This window comes from Penaeus monodon, chromosome 14, assembly GCF_015228065.2.
Source record: "Penaeus monodon isolate SGIC_2016 chromosome 14, NSTDA_Pmon_1, whole genome shotgun sequence".
NCBI lineage: Eukaryota > Metazoa > Arthropoda > Malacostraca > Decapoda > Penaeidae > Penaeus > Penaeus monodon.
The window spans coordinates 35,614,586-35,629,585 of NC_051399.1; the positions used below are offsets into that span (position 1 = coordinate 35,614,586).

General features: G+C 43.1%; 1 protein-coding gene across 1 annotated transcript in view; it reads right to left on the reverse strand.

The window, feature by feature from the left end:
• LOC119581071 (probable chitinase 10) overlaps positions 1-15,000 on the reverse strand; it is an 82,927-nt gene that overhangs the window by 17,137 nt on the left and 50,790 nt on the right. Inside the window, 22 exon segments of the mRNA XM_037929385.1 lie at positions 1,693-1,920; positions 2,762-3,247; positions 4,119-4,218; positions 4,220-4,229; positions 4,679-4,822; positions 4,824-5,109; positions 6,826-7,167; positions 7,317-7,534; positions 7,921-8,129; positions 8,503-8,644; positions 8,975-9,107; positions 9,600-9,782; positions 10,179-10,283; positions 11,121-11,255; positions 11,617-11,784; positions 11,953-12,066; positions 12,719-12,959; positions 13,123-13,305; positions 13,479-13,764; positions 13,965-14,085; positions 14,328-14,531; positions 14,910-15,000. The exon segment at positions 14,910-15,000 is cut by the window's right edge and continues 86 nt beyond it. Of these exon segments, the coding sequence (XP_037785313.1) occupies positions 1,693-1,920; positions 2,762-3,247; positions 4,119-4,218; positions 4,220-4,229; positions 4,679-4,822; positions 4,824-5,109; positions 6,826-7,167; positions 7,317-7,534; positions 7,921-8,129; positions 8,503-8,644; positions 8,975-9,107; positions 9,600-9,782; positions 10,179-10,283; positions 11,121-11,255; positions 11,617-11,784; positions 11,953-12,066; positions 12,719-12,959; positions 13,123-13,305; positions 13,479-13,764; positions 13,965-14,085; positions 14,328-14,531; positions 14,910-15,000 (4,129 nt within the window).

The following is a 15,000-nucleotide window of genomic DNA, read 5'->3' on the forward strand; positions in this document are numbered from 1 at the left end:
TAAACAATATTTTATTCTAAGCGCAAAAATGAAGCAAAAACGTTTGCCGTTTAAAGTCTTTTAAAGCCAGTCCGAAACGAAAGCGACTACATGCACACACACACACACACACACACACACACACACACACACACACACACATACATACATACATATATATTATATATATATATGAGTATATATATATATATATATATATATTTATCTATATACATATATACATACATATATATGTATATATTATATATATATATTATATATTATATATATATTATATATATACATATATACATATATTATATATATATATATATATATATATATATATATATATATATATATATATATATATATCATACATATACAGAAAATGCAGTTCAATTGAAGCAGAGCCACAACGTACATTAATAGCCATTAGGGAAAGAGCAAATATCTGTGCTTAGCTACAATACAATATAATTCAGACGTCACAAACCTCAGCTGCACAGAAAGTGAAGTACCATGTTGTATACATAATAAGAAGTAAAGTACCATGTAGTATACATAAACCCCACACTGTTTTGTCTAATAACCTGTGTAGTGTATATAAGTAACCTGTGTTTTGTACACAAGACAAGGAGCATAGACGGAAGACACAAGACAGATGTAACACTTAGAAAATATAAACACAGCACCTCACCTCTCTTTCACCAAGCACCTTTTTAACACTTACTGTAGATGTATGTATTTTTTTGGTTTACATTTTCCTATGTTCTACAAGCTCAGTATTTATGCAACATAGAGGTATCGCATATACAAAGCTATTCTTAGCAGGTTTGTATCTTAGCGGAGTTGCCAGGACTTAATGAGCATTTTATTTATTAAATATAAACCAAATACTTCAAGCTTTTGATCTACAGAGCTCGCACATTAAAAACCTTCAGATGAAATAACAGGAAATGGTATACATCAAAATGCGGGATATGTACACAAATTAGGTCTACAAGCTGCGGTTTACAAGAGTACTGATTGCTGGAGGGAAGGGATATCCTTTAAGGGAAAGGTGTTTAGGGGTAAAGACTACAGGCTGCGTAATGCTTTAGGGGGAGAGGGATACGACGAAGCGCCAGGAGGGAAAGGGAGCCCTGTTTCGAAGCGTCGAGATATGAAGCGAATCTTGTTTCGAATCTTTAATTACTTGTTCTTCGTAGTGGATGAATACATTGGGGCGAATATTGACTACATTGTTTATTTATTGTGGATTACTGTAATTTGGGGTAAACGGAATCATGATTATATATTTTACTCCTGAGTAGAGGATTAAAAAAAAAAAGTTTGGGACATTTTTTATTTGTTTTAAAAATTGAGAAAATATTACTTTTTTGCCTTTTGTTTTTGTCAGGAAGGTTTTAGTTCTGTTTATAGACTGTAGTTTAAAAAATCATCATCGCTTCGTGTCATTCACCAGGAGGGGAAATGCTGGCTCGAACCATCCAAGGGGAAAGGAAAAGCAAATCCAAAGCTTCAGGGGGAAAGGGTCGAAGCCTTTAAAAAAAAGGGGTAGTTACTGACGCCACCTTAAACAAATCGAAAGCATCCAGAAACACACAAGGGCAGTCCACACTAAAAAGCAAACCGGCCAGTCATGAGAAGTGCCAAAGGGAGTGCCATTCCTGAGGGAGCTTTATGCGGAGGAGGCGCTGCAGCGACTACCTTCGGAGGCTGGCGTGAGCGTAACGCCCGAGCATGGGGGAACGTTGGAAGGGAAGTCGCACACAGCCCGCTCATTGTTCCACACGAGGCCGCCTGTGCAGTGTTGCACGACTAGCTCTCCTGCAGCGCACCGGACTACAGCGGTGCACTGGGGGCCCGCATAGGCCTCTCCCTCCGTGGTGCAGGTGGATTTCTTGAACATGTCGGGGCCGCGGGTGGTGGCGGTACCTGCGGGGCTACAGTGCTTACGGGGGGCGCCTTTGAGTGGGGGGCAGTTTTGGTTTTATTGGGTGGGGCATGTGGGTATTGTGGGTGGGTGGGCGGGCGTGAAGAAGGGAATTCAGAGGGGGTGAGTGTGGATAGAATGAATCGTGGGATGGGGAGAGGATTACCTTCTGGGATTTCTATTCAATTTAATTTTTATGCTAAATGTCTTTCTTTTTTATTTGTTATATTCTGCTTTTTTTTCTCTCTCTGGCCTAACAAAATTTGCCCCTTTCTATTCAAGCGTTCTAACTGTTCTATTATATATAGACTATGGGTATGCGCATACTATATAAGACTTATGATAATACTATTCTGGTCTACACTCAAGCACGCACGCACGCACGCACACACGCACGCACACGCGCGCGAGCACACACACACACACACACACACACACACACACACACACACACACACACACACACACACACACACACACATATACAAAACATTCACAAAATTTACACGTGCATTTCATGTTAACTTGAAATGCACACGCTTACCTATGGATTTCATTGATGATGTATGTTCATGTATTTGACCCGTTTTACTTCCTGCCGCTAACTTCGCCCTATCTATGAATCTATGCTGTCTCCATGAATTACAATATAACTAAATTCTACTTATTAGGTCAGATCGCAATCCTGGCTTTTTGCTGAAGACGAGTCTACTGACAAACACTAAGAATATTCCTCCTTTAATGTAACAAAACGGAAATAAATACAACTGAGAGATAAAATAATCCACACTGGCGATCGCTGAAAAGGCAAAGGTTAGTTGTCTGCGGGGAAGTTATACTCACTCTTACAACGGGCCCTCTGAGGCCAGTCGCAGATCTTGAGGCGGTCGTTCCAGTGCAGGCCGGGGGCGCACGAGAGCACCACCCAGTCGCCGTTGTGGCACTGTCGGAAGCTGCTGCAGTCGCCTGGCACTCCCGACGTCTTGCCTTCGTCGCAGGATTCCTCGCCGGACTCCGAGGGGGACGGCGGCGAGGGACGGGCAGCTGGAGGGGCGGTAGTGGTGGTGGAAGAGGATAAGAAGGTAGAGCGTGTGGACTGCCACCAGGGTCTGCTGGTAGGACGTGTGGAAGTTTGTGTGGGTTGCCACCAAGGTCTGGTGGTGGGACGTGTGGTAGGGCGTGTGGTAGGATATGTAGGACGCTGCGAAGATTGCCACCAAGGTCTGGTGGTGGGACGTGTGGTAGGGCGTGCAGTGGGGCGTGTGGTTGTCCACCAGGATGCGGTGGTCGTGGTGGGTAAGAAAGGGGGAGGAGTGGTCGCCGGCCCGCCTACAGGGAGAGAGAGAACGTGGTCATGCCTCATGCTGGCGCGTCACACCTTAGTGGCAAACATTACTTTTGGTGTCTTCGAGTCTTATTTTGCTTGTTAAAAATATTTTGATTACACATTTGTCAGTTATTTCATGTGGTAATTGGATTACAATATTAAATCAAACATGCTGACTACTTGTTTTGATTTTCTATAGAAGTGTGGTAGCATGCTGCTATAGCCAAAGATATAATAAGATAGCTCATCTCAACAAAGAATGTGGAACACCTTCCAACATGCGATTAAATTTTAAGCGTAATGAGGTCATGCGGGAAGAAAGTTGGTGTGCAGTTATACAATTTGAAGTTATAAAGCCTTATGAAGCCATTGCAGTAATTGCGTATTAAGACGTACTAAGATTAAAGAATCGGGTTGCATTTATTTAAGGACTTCAATTTAGGTAAAACGAATACTGAAATGTGTTAATGAAGTTTGATTCAAAGTAAGACTTTACAACTTCAAAGGTTATCGTCTAATCGGAAGTTCGAAACGTAAATTGAAGTAAAGAGAAAACCAAAGTGAAGTAAAGAATAGATATAAAATTTTCACCTTCATGAAAACAGAAAGGCAGTATAAAAATACCATGCTGGCTACATTACCCAAACTATCATAGAGGAATAGCATGTTTTATGTTGGGAATTGCGCTTTATGTTTCGCTGTGTGGCTGAACCAGGCAGAGGTTATTGCATTTATATCACTATAAGCATATTCATGGCACATTGCATCCTATCTAAAAAAGCGAAGATCTTTTTCTTTTTGTATTTAACTGTAAAAGCTCGGCATTTGTTATTAATTCGAAGGCAGGAGCGACTAGACAGGACGTGGACTTACTTGGCTCTTTCCCACACCTGGCATTCTGTGGCCAGTCGCAGATCTTCTTTGCTTGGTTCCAGTGCAGCCCCGGGGCACAGCGAGCTTCTTCCAGCACCCTCGTTACTGCATCTAAGGGCCACGGAAGACGGAAATCACGTGTTAGTAGTTAGTCGGAGGAACTCTCGTTTATGTGGTGCTGTTCGAACTCTATGATTTTTTTTTTATTCCTCTTTTTTAGGGTTAAGGATTTTAGCAATTCTTATTTATGTTTTGCTGTCTAAACTCAAGGAACTACTGTCTCGTTTAGGTACTATTAGGATTTCTTTTTACGATTCATTTTGTGTTTAATTGTTGCGTAGTATAATTATCTGATGGAGTTTTTATTATGATTAAGGATTTAAGTAAATCGTTTATGCACTGCTATTCAAACATATTGTATTAAAATTTCTAAGATTTTTTTTTTTTAGGGTGGTGGGGGCTTAAAGATTTTAGCAACTCTTTATACTCAAGGAACCGCTGTCTTATAATCGTTTTCGTTTTTTTTCTTCTTTTTGTTTTAAAACGTAGGATGAACTCACCTTAGGAAGGAGCCGCAGTCGCCCGCTTTAGGATAATAATCCCCGCTTCTACAAGCTTCGCCCGGGTACTTGCCACCTCCTGGAGCGGGGGGCGTGGGTTGTGGCTTTGGTCTGGAGGCCATCGTGGTGGTAGTGGTGGTGGTGGGTCGAAGTCGTGGTTCTGGTGATCGGCATTCGAGTCGTTGTGCTTGAGGGCCTCCACCACCAGGTCGTCGTCCTCGGGGTCGTGGAGGACGAAGGCCTGACCCACCACGGCGAAGTGGTGCGAGGGGTCGTCTGGGTGGTTGAGGTGGTGCTCCTGGTGGTAGGTGGTTGCGGCCTCGGGGTTGTGGGGGTCCAGGGGGTCTGCCATGACGGGGTGGATTTCGTGGTGGAGCCGGAGGTGAGGTTGAACTGGCCCCAGGTGGACTCCGTGGGTTTGCCCTGGATGGCTGCGCCGGGGGGAGAGGGACCGGTTATTTCGGTATTGCTGTTGACTTATTATCAACCTATTATTAGCTACTTGTGCTTTATAGCTTTATATATATATATATATCCCCCCCCCAGTTTTACTGAATCCATTATCATCGAGGTATTTGCGATACCAAGCTGATACGGCGTAGGGTTGATAGATCATATTCTTAAAAGTATATTAAACTGTAAAAGTTAAACATTACATTGAGGGTTACAACACGGAGACAAAGCATTAGGTGTGACGACCGAGAACGACGAAAAACAAAAACACATAACATGCATCCACATAAAACAAGTACATATACATGCATGGGTAAATCCAGACAAACAAGTTCAGTGATACATACATTGCAATTTGTCATCGTGATTTTTGTGTGTGAGGCCTTTATGATGGCTAGCAATATATCAGTTCAGATTCAAATCATGTCTCATGTGGTTTGTCAGGCCGCGAGAAAAATCTTATTTGATGAATTCAGCCAAAGGCAAAAATGTATGATTAGACAAAAAAAAAAAAGCTGATGAACATACACACATACATTCGTGTATGTAATATATATATATATATATATATATATATATATATATATATATATATATATATATATATAATATATATAATATATATATATATATATATATATATATATATATATATATATATATATATATATATTATATATTTATATATTTATATATATATATAATATATATATATATATATATATTATATATATTTATATAATATATATATATATATATATATATATATATATAATCACACAACACACACCACGCACACACACACACACACCACACACACACACACACACACACACACACACACACACACACCACACACACAGCACACACACAGCACACACGATTAAGACGCGTACAAAGATGACGACACGATATAAGCCTCTAGTTTGGCAGACATCCATTTGTACAGACACAGCATCCACTGGATTAAGATCGGGTGTTGGTACAAGTTGACGATCACATAAAGCATTAGTTGGACACATTTTAAAGCATTAGTAGTGCATTCGGTAACATAAACTTACTGGCTGTCGTATGAAGGTCCAGGAACGGCAGCAGGAATAAAGTATAATTCATGAATTGATATTATTTTCAGTACATACATAAAGGACTGAAGGTCCAATGGTTCATATTTCAAGAGATTTTTCATTAATGACTGTCTATATTTGCTTCCCTTAAAGAGGCATTTTGTAAGACACATGTTTCATGAATATTAACTGTGTTTATGTTTAATCAACCTTAAAAGAATTGTGAATGTGTTCCTCGTCCATCTTTGGTTCATTTTGTCTTGTTTTTTTTTGTATCAGACCTTCATGAACTGCTTTACATTTCGTGAATTTGCGTGTGATGTGCTTTGAATGTTTTATGCTATTTCGCAAGTACCGTATCAATGCGAGTTTGAAAATTGTTTCCAAAGCATTGCGTTTCGAGCGTTTGCACTGCATGTGTTTCATCCGACGTTTCTGATGTGTTTAGTCGAGTGAATAGTTCTTAGAGTCTACCTTGGCTGCAAATGTTAAAAGACTCTTACAAACGTGATCTTGAGTGCGTGGCATCGGTAGGCGTTGCGTTGTTTTGTCTTGGTGGGAGGCCTTGTGTTGCTGTGTGTGTGAGAGACAAGGGTCACGCCAGAGCATCTCCCTTAGGCTGGCACTCACCTGGTTCATAGCTAGTCGTGCGCGTGGGCGTCGGGGGGGTAGTGTCCACGGACGGCCTCGTGCAGTCGCCTCCTCCGGGTCTGGGCGGCGGGTAGGGCACAGATCGCAGGACCCTGTTGATGGCACGCAAGAGCGGCATGGACTCGCGGCAGCAGACGTTCAGGAGGTCGTCGAAACTGAGATCCCACACCATGGCGCCGCCGTAGCCACTGCTGAGGATGTAGTTGGCTTTTCTGGTGACGGAATCGGGGTCCTCGTAGCTGTACCACTGGTCGCCTTTGTGCGCGAACGGCCCGATGGCGCCCTTGGCGTCCACGACCTTGGTCCAGCCGGGGCTGCGAACTGCAAAGAAGACATGGAATCGTTACGACCCTCTCCCTCACTGAGGACAGCATCCAATGCATTGTACGTTTAGCACCAATATTTTAATTCTAATTGACAAAGAACGGAGCAAATGACGCCACGCCACTCTGCTTTTGTGTCGTACTTACCAGTCTTACAAATCTCAAAGTAAGCCATCATGCCCCTCTGGTGGGTGACCGGTCCTTCGTTCCCGTTCTTGGACACCGGCGCGCGGAGGCCGTTCTGCAGCGGGTTGGCCAGGGTGAAGGTCTGGCCGTAAAAGGGGATGCCCATCACCAGCTTCGTCGGGTCGGCGCCCCTCTCGACCCAGTGCTTCATGGAGTAGTCCGTGTTTTGAGAAGCGTACCTTTAGTGAGGGATGTACTACGTTAGGACGGTGTCGGTGAGAATGGTGGTGATGGCACTTGTAATGATGATAATAATAATGACTATACTAATACTGATACTGATAGAATACTCATATTAAGTACTGGTACTAATGCTAATACTAATACTAATTGAATACTAGTATCGATACTAATTGAATACTAGTATCGATACTAATACTAATAGAATACTAGATGCTAATACTAATACGAATATCAATATCAATAGTGATATCAAAATTACCAAAAATAAGAATCTTGATAATTGCAGTAACACAATGTCAGTTATCACAGGAACAAATTAGGACAGACAAAATAACAGAAAGCATCAGCGTTTGAAGTGACGTCGAGCCGCACCCCAACTCACCTATCGCCTTCCCTGAACGTGAGGGGCGAGACGTGCCCAGTCTCCTTCTCCCAAGCGCCGTGGAAGTCGTATGTCATGACGTTGATGAAGTCCAGGTAACGAGAGAGCGTCGGGACGTCGTAGGACCTGTCGATCGTGTTGCGTGCGGGCGAGACGGCGGCGGAGAGCAGGAGCGGCGGGGAGGCTCGCTCGAAGGCCATTTTCAGTTCCTGAAGGGGTGGGAGAAGGGAGGATGAGGGCGTGGCAAGGTTGAGAAGCTGTGTATTCATACTTACACTCGCACGTGGTATCCTGCAAGACTCATTCGTATACGGAGAAGTGTAGGCAAATGTAGTATGATAAGTACTATAACTGATATATGAGCTTAGATGCAGAAAATATTATGTATATATATATATATATATATATATATATATATTATATATATATATATATATATATATATAGATAGATAGATAGATAGATAGATAGATAGATATCAATAGATCTTCACACTAATAGAAAATAACTAAATAAAGATAAAGCGAGAGGAAAAGAGTCGCAGGAAGGGCCAAAAACATCAACGAATAAAACACACATTACCTTTATAAGACTAGAAAAGCCCGAGACGTCTGAAGTGGGGCCCTTGGTGCAGTCCATCTGCCAGCACCGCGGGTACATCCAGCCGAAGTCCAGTCCGTCGAAACGATATGCTGTCAGGACCTGCGTTGTGTGTTCGACGAAGCTGGAGAGGAAAGGAACAAGGAGATTTATTTTTTGTTTTTCACTGTGTATTTGCTTGTTTTCTTTATTCCTATTTTCATTTTCTTTTATTTTTTAAAAGTTTATCTGTCTTTTATCTATTTATGTATTATTACTATTATTATTTTTTTTTTGCTTCGAAATCTTTGGGCACGAACGGATGGACCAACCACAGTTTTCATCTCATTTCCTTAACTTTGTCTTTTGCCTTTCTCTCAATCTACCTACCCCTTCCTATATCCATATATTAGTTTTTACTTCTACCTTACTTGAGACATCTTCAACCAAAGCCAAAACGTCTCCAAGGACTTACTTCGCTCTGGCCTTCGGGTTGTTCACAAGGCGAGAGTACTTGTCGCCGGCGGAGTCCACCCACCCGCCCAGCGCCAGCATCACCTTTATGTTCGGCGCCTCCCTCTTCAGGCCCAAGATGCGCTGATAGAAGTCTGGCGAAGCGATTGGTGGCGTTAGTAATAGTAAGGATTATGATGATGATTGTAATGGAAAGAGCGATATTGATAATAATGGGAATAATGATGTCGAAAATGATAATAATAATGATGGTGATGATAATGATGATACTCTTACTACTGCGAATAATAATAAGTGATGACGATAATACTAATTACACTGATAGTAATGCTAATGCTTTATTTATTAATATCACTAAAGTGGATTGATGATAAATTCATATAATCATCTATCTTTTTTCTATTATCATGGTTAGTAGTTACATTATCCTTATTTATTTTTGTCCTTATTGTTCTTATCAACATATGTATAATAACATATGCAAGTATACTGCACACCTATTCTACATTTCTATTCATATACAAAAGAAAACAAGATATCCCAAGTACATCAGTGACTTCCTATCCAAGCTTTCGACCATCGACCAAAACCATCACAAACATTCCTCAGCGAATCACTATACTCACTGTAATCGAAGTCCAGATAGGGATCGAGCGACCTCATGATGAGTTCAGAGCCGTCCAGCATAGCGTACGCGTATATGATGTGGGTGCAGAGAGTTGGGTCCACGAATTCGGGAGCGAAATTGTGGGGTGCGGGTCTGTAGTAGGCCCAGCTGGTGAAGTAACACACTACTTTCTTTTCTGAGCCTGGAAGGACCGCGAGGTGGGCGTGAGGTGGGCAATGAACGTCATAAATAACACAAATGAAAAAAAAAAAAAAAAAAAAAAATACGAATAAGGGTGTCAGGTGAACTTTGTAAATGACACAAAATGAAGAAATAGTTGATACAAATAAGGTCGTGATGTAGGTAATGAACTTTACAGATAACACAAAATGAACCTAAAACCCTAAAGAAATAAGGGTGCCAGGTGGATAATCGTGATAATAACACGATAGCATAAAGAATTGATGATAAATAGATAGGATGAAAAAAGAACACATCAAAACCAAAATTCATAATTACAAAAAATGAGCTTAAAAAAAAAAAAAAAAAAATCTTTCTTTTTTATTTAGATTTCACAAGTATTCCTCGCGAGACTCACCTGCCCTCTGAGCCATCTTGAGCGTGATCTCTTTCTCGTCTGAACCTTCAATCATGACGGATTGTCCAGGCAGACAGAACTTCTGGTCGGGTTCTGTGCACACTCCTGAAAGGGAAGAGAAAGGGGATATTAGCTGGGTTAGTGGAAAGAGGGAGAGGAGGAGGAGGAAAAGGAGGAGGAGGAGGAGGAGGAGGAGGAGGAGGAGGAGGAGGAGGAAAGAAGAAGAGGAGGAGGAGGAGGAGGAGGAGGAGGAGGAGGAGGAGGAGGAGGAGGAGGTGGAGGTGGAGGAGGAGGTGGAGGTGGAGGTGGAGGTGGAGGTGGAGGAGGAGGTGGAGGTGGAGGTGGAGGTGGAGGTGGAGATGGAGCAGGAGGAGAAAAAGAAGAAGACGAAGAAGAAGGAAGTCATATTCACTTTCACAATAATTTTCCAAGCTACTAGGCCGTGTATTCTCTTCTTGTAAGACCTTATTTCACAAACACAAAAGCGCTGGGGTTTGTCGTTTGTTGTATTTATGAATTGTATACTGTATATCTTCTCCAAATGAGAGCTTGTTCACATGTTTTATGGCATTTTCTTGGTAATGGATACTTTATAAGTCTGTGCGGATGAAACGTTCATATGTTTCGATGTGGTCAATGAGGCTGGCTGCACTGGAGATCTTTTTTTAATGGTCACTGTATGATAACACGGTGATGTATATTTTCTGCATAATAACAGCAAAATGTATATTTCGTGTGTATTTTCGCTCGTTCTTGTTCTGTTTAAGTTCCGTGTATATTCGTATCGTGAAAAGGATGCACTTATGTTCATCTTCTTGGTGTAAACTCAAAGTTTCAATGAAAACTTGTGTTCTCTCTGTTACATGTTTTTTAGCAAGGTCTTTTTCCCTGTGGTGTTTTGGTCTTCGTGTTTCCCATTAGCTCTTGGCCTTGTTGCATTACCTGTCGTGGGATTGAAGTAAAGTCCATGCTGGCAGTAATACCTCGACGCCACGCCATTCTTACACCAGGTAAACATGCGACAGTCGTACTCGTCACTGTACAAACCATCCTTGTTACAGCTGATGGCTTTCCTTGCTGTCGGCGACCCCAGGGGAAAGAGTTTGTGAGGTGAAAGATTTTAGAGGTGCAGAAGGGAATTCTAAACCCTTTTCAGAGAGACTAGGAGAGGGAGTCTTTGACATGAAGGAATATGGAAATCAATCTAGTGCTTAAAACAAAGACACATTGCTACGAGAACATTCAAGGAAATTCTGCAAACAACTTCACGTACAAGGGGTGATAATGATTTAACGTATAGTGCAATAGTAAAGGTACAGTGTTTAAATATGATTACTACTAGGAAACATGCGAAAGTCAACTATACGGTCAAAAAAAAAGGAAATACTGGTGCAGAGCTTAGTGCACAAAATCAAGAGAAAATAAAACACGGACTCACTGAGAGGTGAAGAAGCTGCCCCGCACTTGACGTGACGCGGCCAGTTGCAGAGGCGTCGAAGGGTGTCGAAGACGAGGCCAGCGGGACACACGAACTTGTAGGCCATGAGGGACGAGTCGCAGAGGAAGTACACGGCGCAGTCGTCGGCCGATCTGAAGAAGCCGGGTCCTACGGGATGTGGGAATGAAGGAGAGAGAGTGAAGGATTTGCAATGCAACCTAACCTAACCTGCTGATGTTTGCTAAGGGCTTGGATGTGATAAGATGGTCAAAAGTGATGGAAATAAATATATCAGGAATATGTATCTACACGAGATGAACCAGCGTAGCAGATTACCTGGGCAGGTGAAATTAGGTGCCGGCGTCGCTTCCGTGGGCGTGAGGGTGGTCGGAGGTAACGTTGTCATGTCCTCGATATCGGTGGGCGTTTGTGTCGCGGTTTGTTCTGGCACTGGCGGGGTTAACGCTCTGTTAGGGGGGCTAAGGGAAGCCGAGAGGAGACCGTGTATGTGTTTCGTGATGTGCGAGTGTTGGAGACGGTGAGGGAGAAGGGGGGACGGAAGGCATGCTGGAGTGTGTTCGAAATTAGTCACGGAGGAATCCACACGAGGTGCCGAAGCCTCCGGGGAGAGACTTTTCCGAGCACACATACACACTATTACTCACCCGTGCACACGCTCATACATACGCACAACCACACATATTTGGTAAACACAAAGGCAAGAAATAACTTACATTGCCTCCTATTTTCACAAGAATGAAGCATGCAAGCGGTATTGAAAAGTTCTAAGAGGGGAAAAATATATACAAAATACATGGGTTTGAAAAGAGGAGAAAAGCCAAAGCTGATGCAGGGGCTTCACATCGTCGACAATGGCAGAAGGAAGAAACGAGGTGAACTGAAGTGACACTTGCAACGGTATTCTTCACAAAACACATGAATTCACACAAAGATGTTAGGCACTTATAATCAACCTTGATCCTATACTGGTTATCAGAAGTGACAAGACGAAAGTAAAGTGATAGCGGGCCAGAAGTGCGACAGAGCAACAAGTTTAGGAGGCATACTAAACAACACTTAAGGAAAAAAATGGCAATCATACTCGTTTCCTCAACAGTTGTAGCAGCCGTGGTGACTTTGGTGACGGCGGGCGTGACTACCGGAGCTTCTGTTGGAGGGTTGACAGGAATGGCGCCCGGGATACTTGGCAGGGCCTTAAGACCGAGACCACGACGCATGGCCGTCAGGAGAGGCCACCTGTCTCCGCACACACCCAGGTAGTCGTCCAGGTCGATGGCCCAAACCATGGCGCCGCCCAGGCCCTCGGACTTCACCAGGTCCATCTGCAATTGAACGGCGTCAAAGCCCGGTCCTCTGACGGTCACAGAAAGGATGCCCATAACACGAAGGCGACAGCATCGATGATAACCCAAGAGATGATTCTATATGGATCTCTTTTTTATTTTTTATTATCATTTTTACATAGTGCGCTTGAATAGGACTCGCCTTCTTGCTGACGTAATCGACGTCGTCCCAGCCGATCCACTGGTCTCCCTTGCTCATGTACGGTCCTCCAACTGCGTCCTGCTGCATGTCCCAGCCGCCATTGCGCATCTCTTGGCATACTTCGTAATACGCAAGGAAGCCTCTCTCTTGAGTGTACTGTCCCTCGTTACCTCCGGACTTCGCCTGCGTAATAACAGGACATTAAGGTTATGAATGCTTACATGGCTTTAAGAAGACAGACTTTGTATATTATACCTTTTAAGGCTTAATATACTGCTTCTGTAAAGTATGAAAACCAAGAACGTAAGATACTACAGTCAAGAATGAGAAGCACATTAAACGCCCTCTGTACCCACCCGTGACCCGGGCTGAGTGTTGGACGAGGCGAGGGTGAAGGTGCGGCCGTAGAAGGGAATGCCCATCAGGAGCTTCTCCTTCGGGGCGCCCTTCTCGGCCCAGTATGCGATGCCGTCCTTCGTGTTCAGGGCCTTGTACGCCCAGCTGTCGGAAGGGCGGGAGGAGATGGGGGCGTGGTGGTCAGCCTTGCCGTCCCAGGGTCCTCGCAGATCGTAGGTCATGATGTTGATGAAGTCGAGGTGCTGGGCCAGGCGAGGCACGTCGTAGCCTTCGTTTACGCGGAACCTGGAAAGACGGAAGACAAACAGAAATAAAGGGCGAACTGCTGTATGTAGGTTTCCTCAGATGATTTGATCCACATGATATTCCGATGCTGCACAGTGACAGTTTTAGTAATGTATCAAAAACATTAAAACTCTTTATTGTTAACACTATCATTCCAGAATCCGATGAGCTGATCAAGAGAGTTACAGACACGGACTTACTTTGCGGGAGACACGGCGGCAGACAGGATCCACCCGTAAGGTTGGAAAGCTGCTGCGAGTTCCTCCACAAGGTCGGCGAAGTTAGCCTTGTCAGACCAGCGGCCTCCGCGGTCGCTGGCGCCTGAGGGGGGAAGGAAACTTTAGAGATATACCAACGCCTAAACACAAGACATAAGATAGGTAGGGTATATTTTACAGCTATTCTTTAAAAGACGTTACATTATTATGAAATAATAATGAATACAAAAAAAAAAAAAAAAAACAGCAGCTACAATAGTAATAACACCAACAATAATTGTAACAATAGCACTGCCAACAAAAGTAAATATATACTAAAAAAAAAAAGATCACACAAATACCCACCAGGGTACTCCCAATCCAAATCGAGACCATCAAACTTGTGCTCCTGCAGGAAACTCACGACGGAGGCCACGAACTTCTCTCTCCTCTGCTTGCTCGAGGCCATCTCCGAGTACTTCTTGCCTCCTTCGTTCCAGCCTCCGATGGCAATCATCACCTTCAGGGCCGGGTTCTGGTTCTTCAGGCCGACGGCTGCCTTGTACGCCCCTGGGGGTGGTTGTGGGTGGAGTTAGGGACGTAATGACGGACTGTGGTGGATTTTTGGTGATTTTTTGGTTGATTTTTGGTGGTTTTTTGAAAAGTTTGTTTCGATTTGCTGGTATGGTAAAATAAGGTGATTTATTGATTATTGAGAGGTTGAGGTTTATCAACATGTTATCCTATTATTTTGGATACGTCACAATTTGGGATAATTTGAAAACAAGTCATAAATCTAAACAGATAGATTGAATTAATGACTAATACGCAGATGCAGAAAATATGTAGAAAATAATCAACCAAACTAAAAAAAGAGAGAGAGAAAAAAAATCAAGACTCAATACGAATACAAGAAAAACAAGATCATCCGAAATCCTCCATTCCTACCCTTCACGATGTCCGTTTCCTCATCTAAGGCTTGGATCGTGTATTCATTAGCCTTGAGTCCTGCGAAGGAGTAGATGACGTGGGTGCAGGA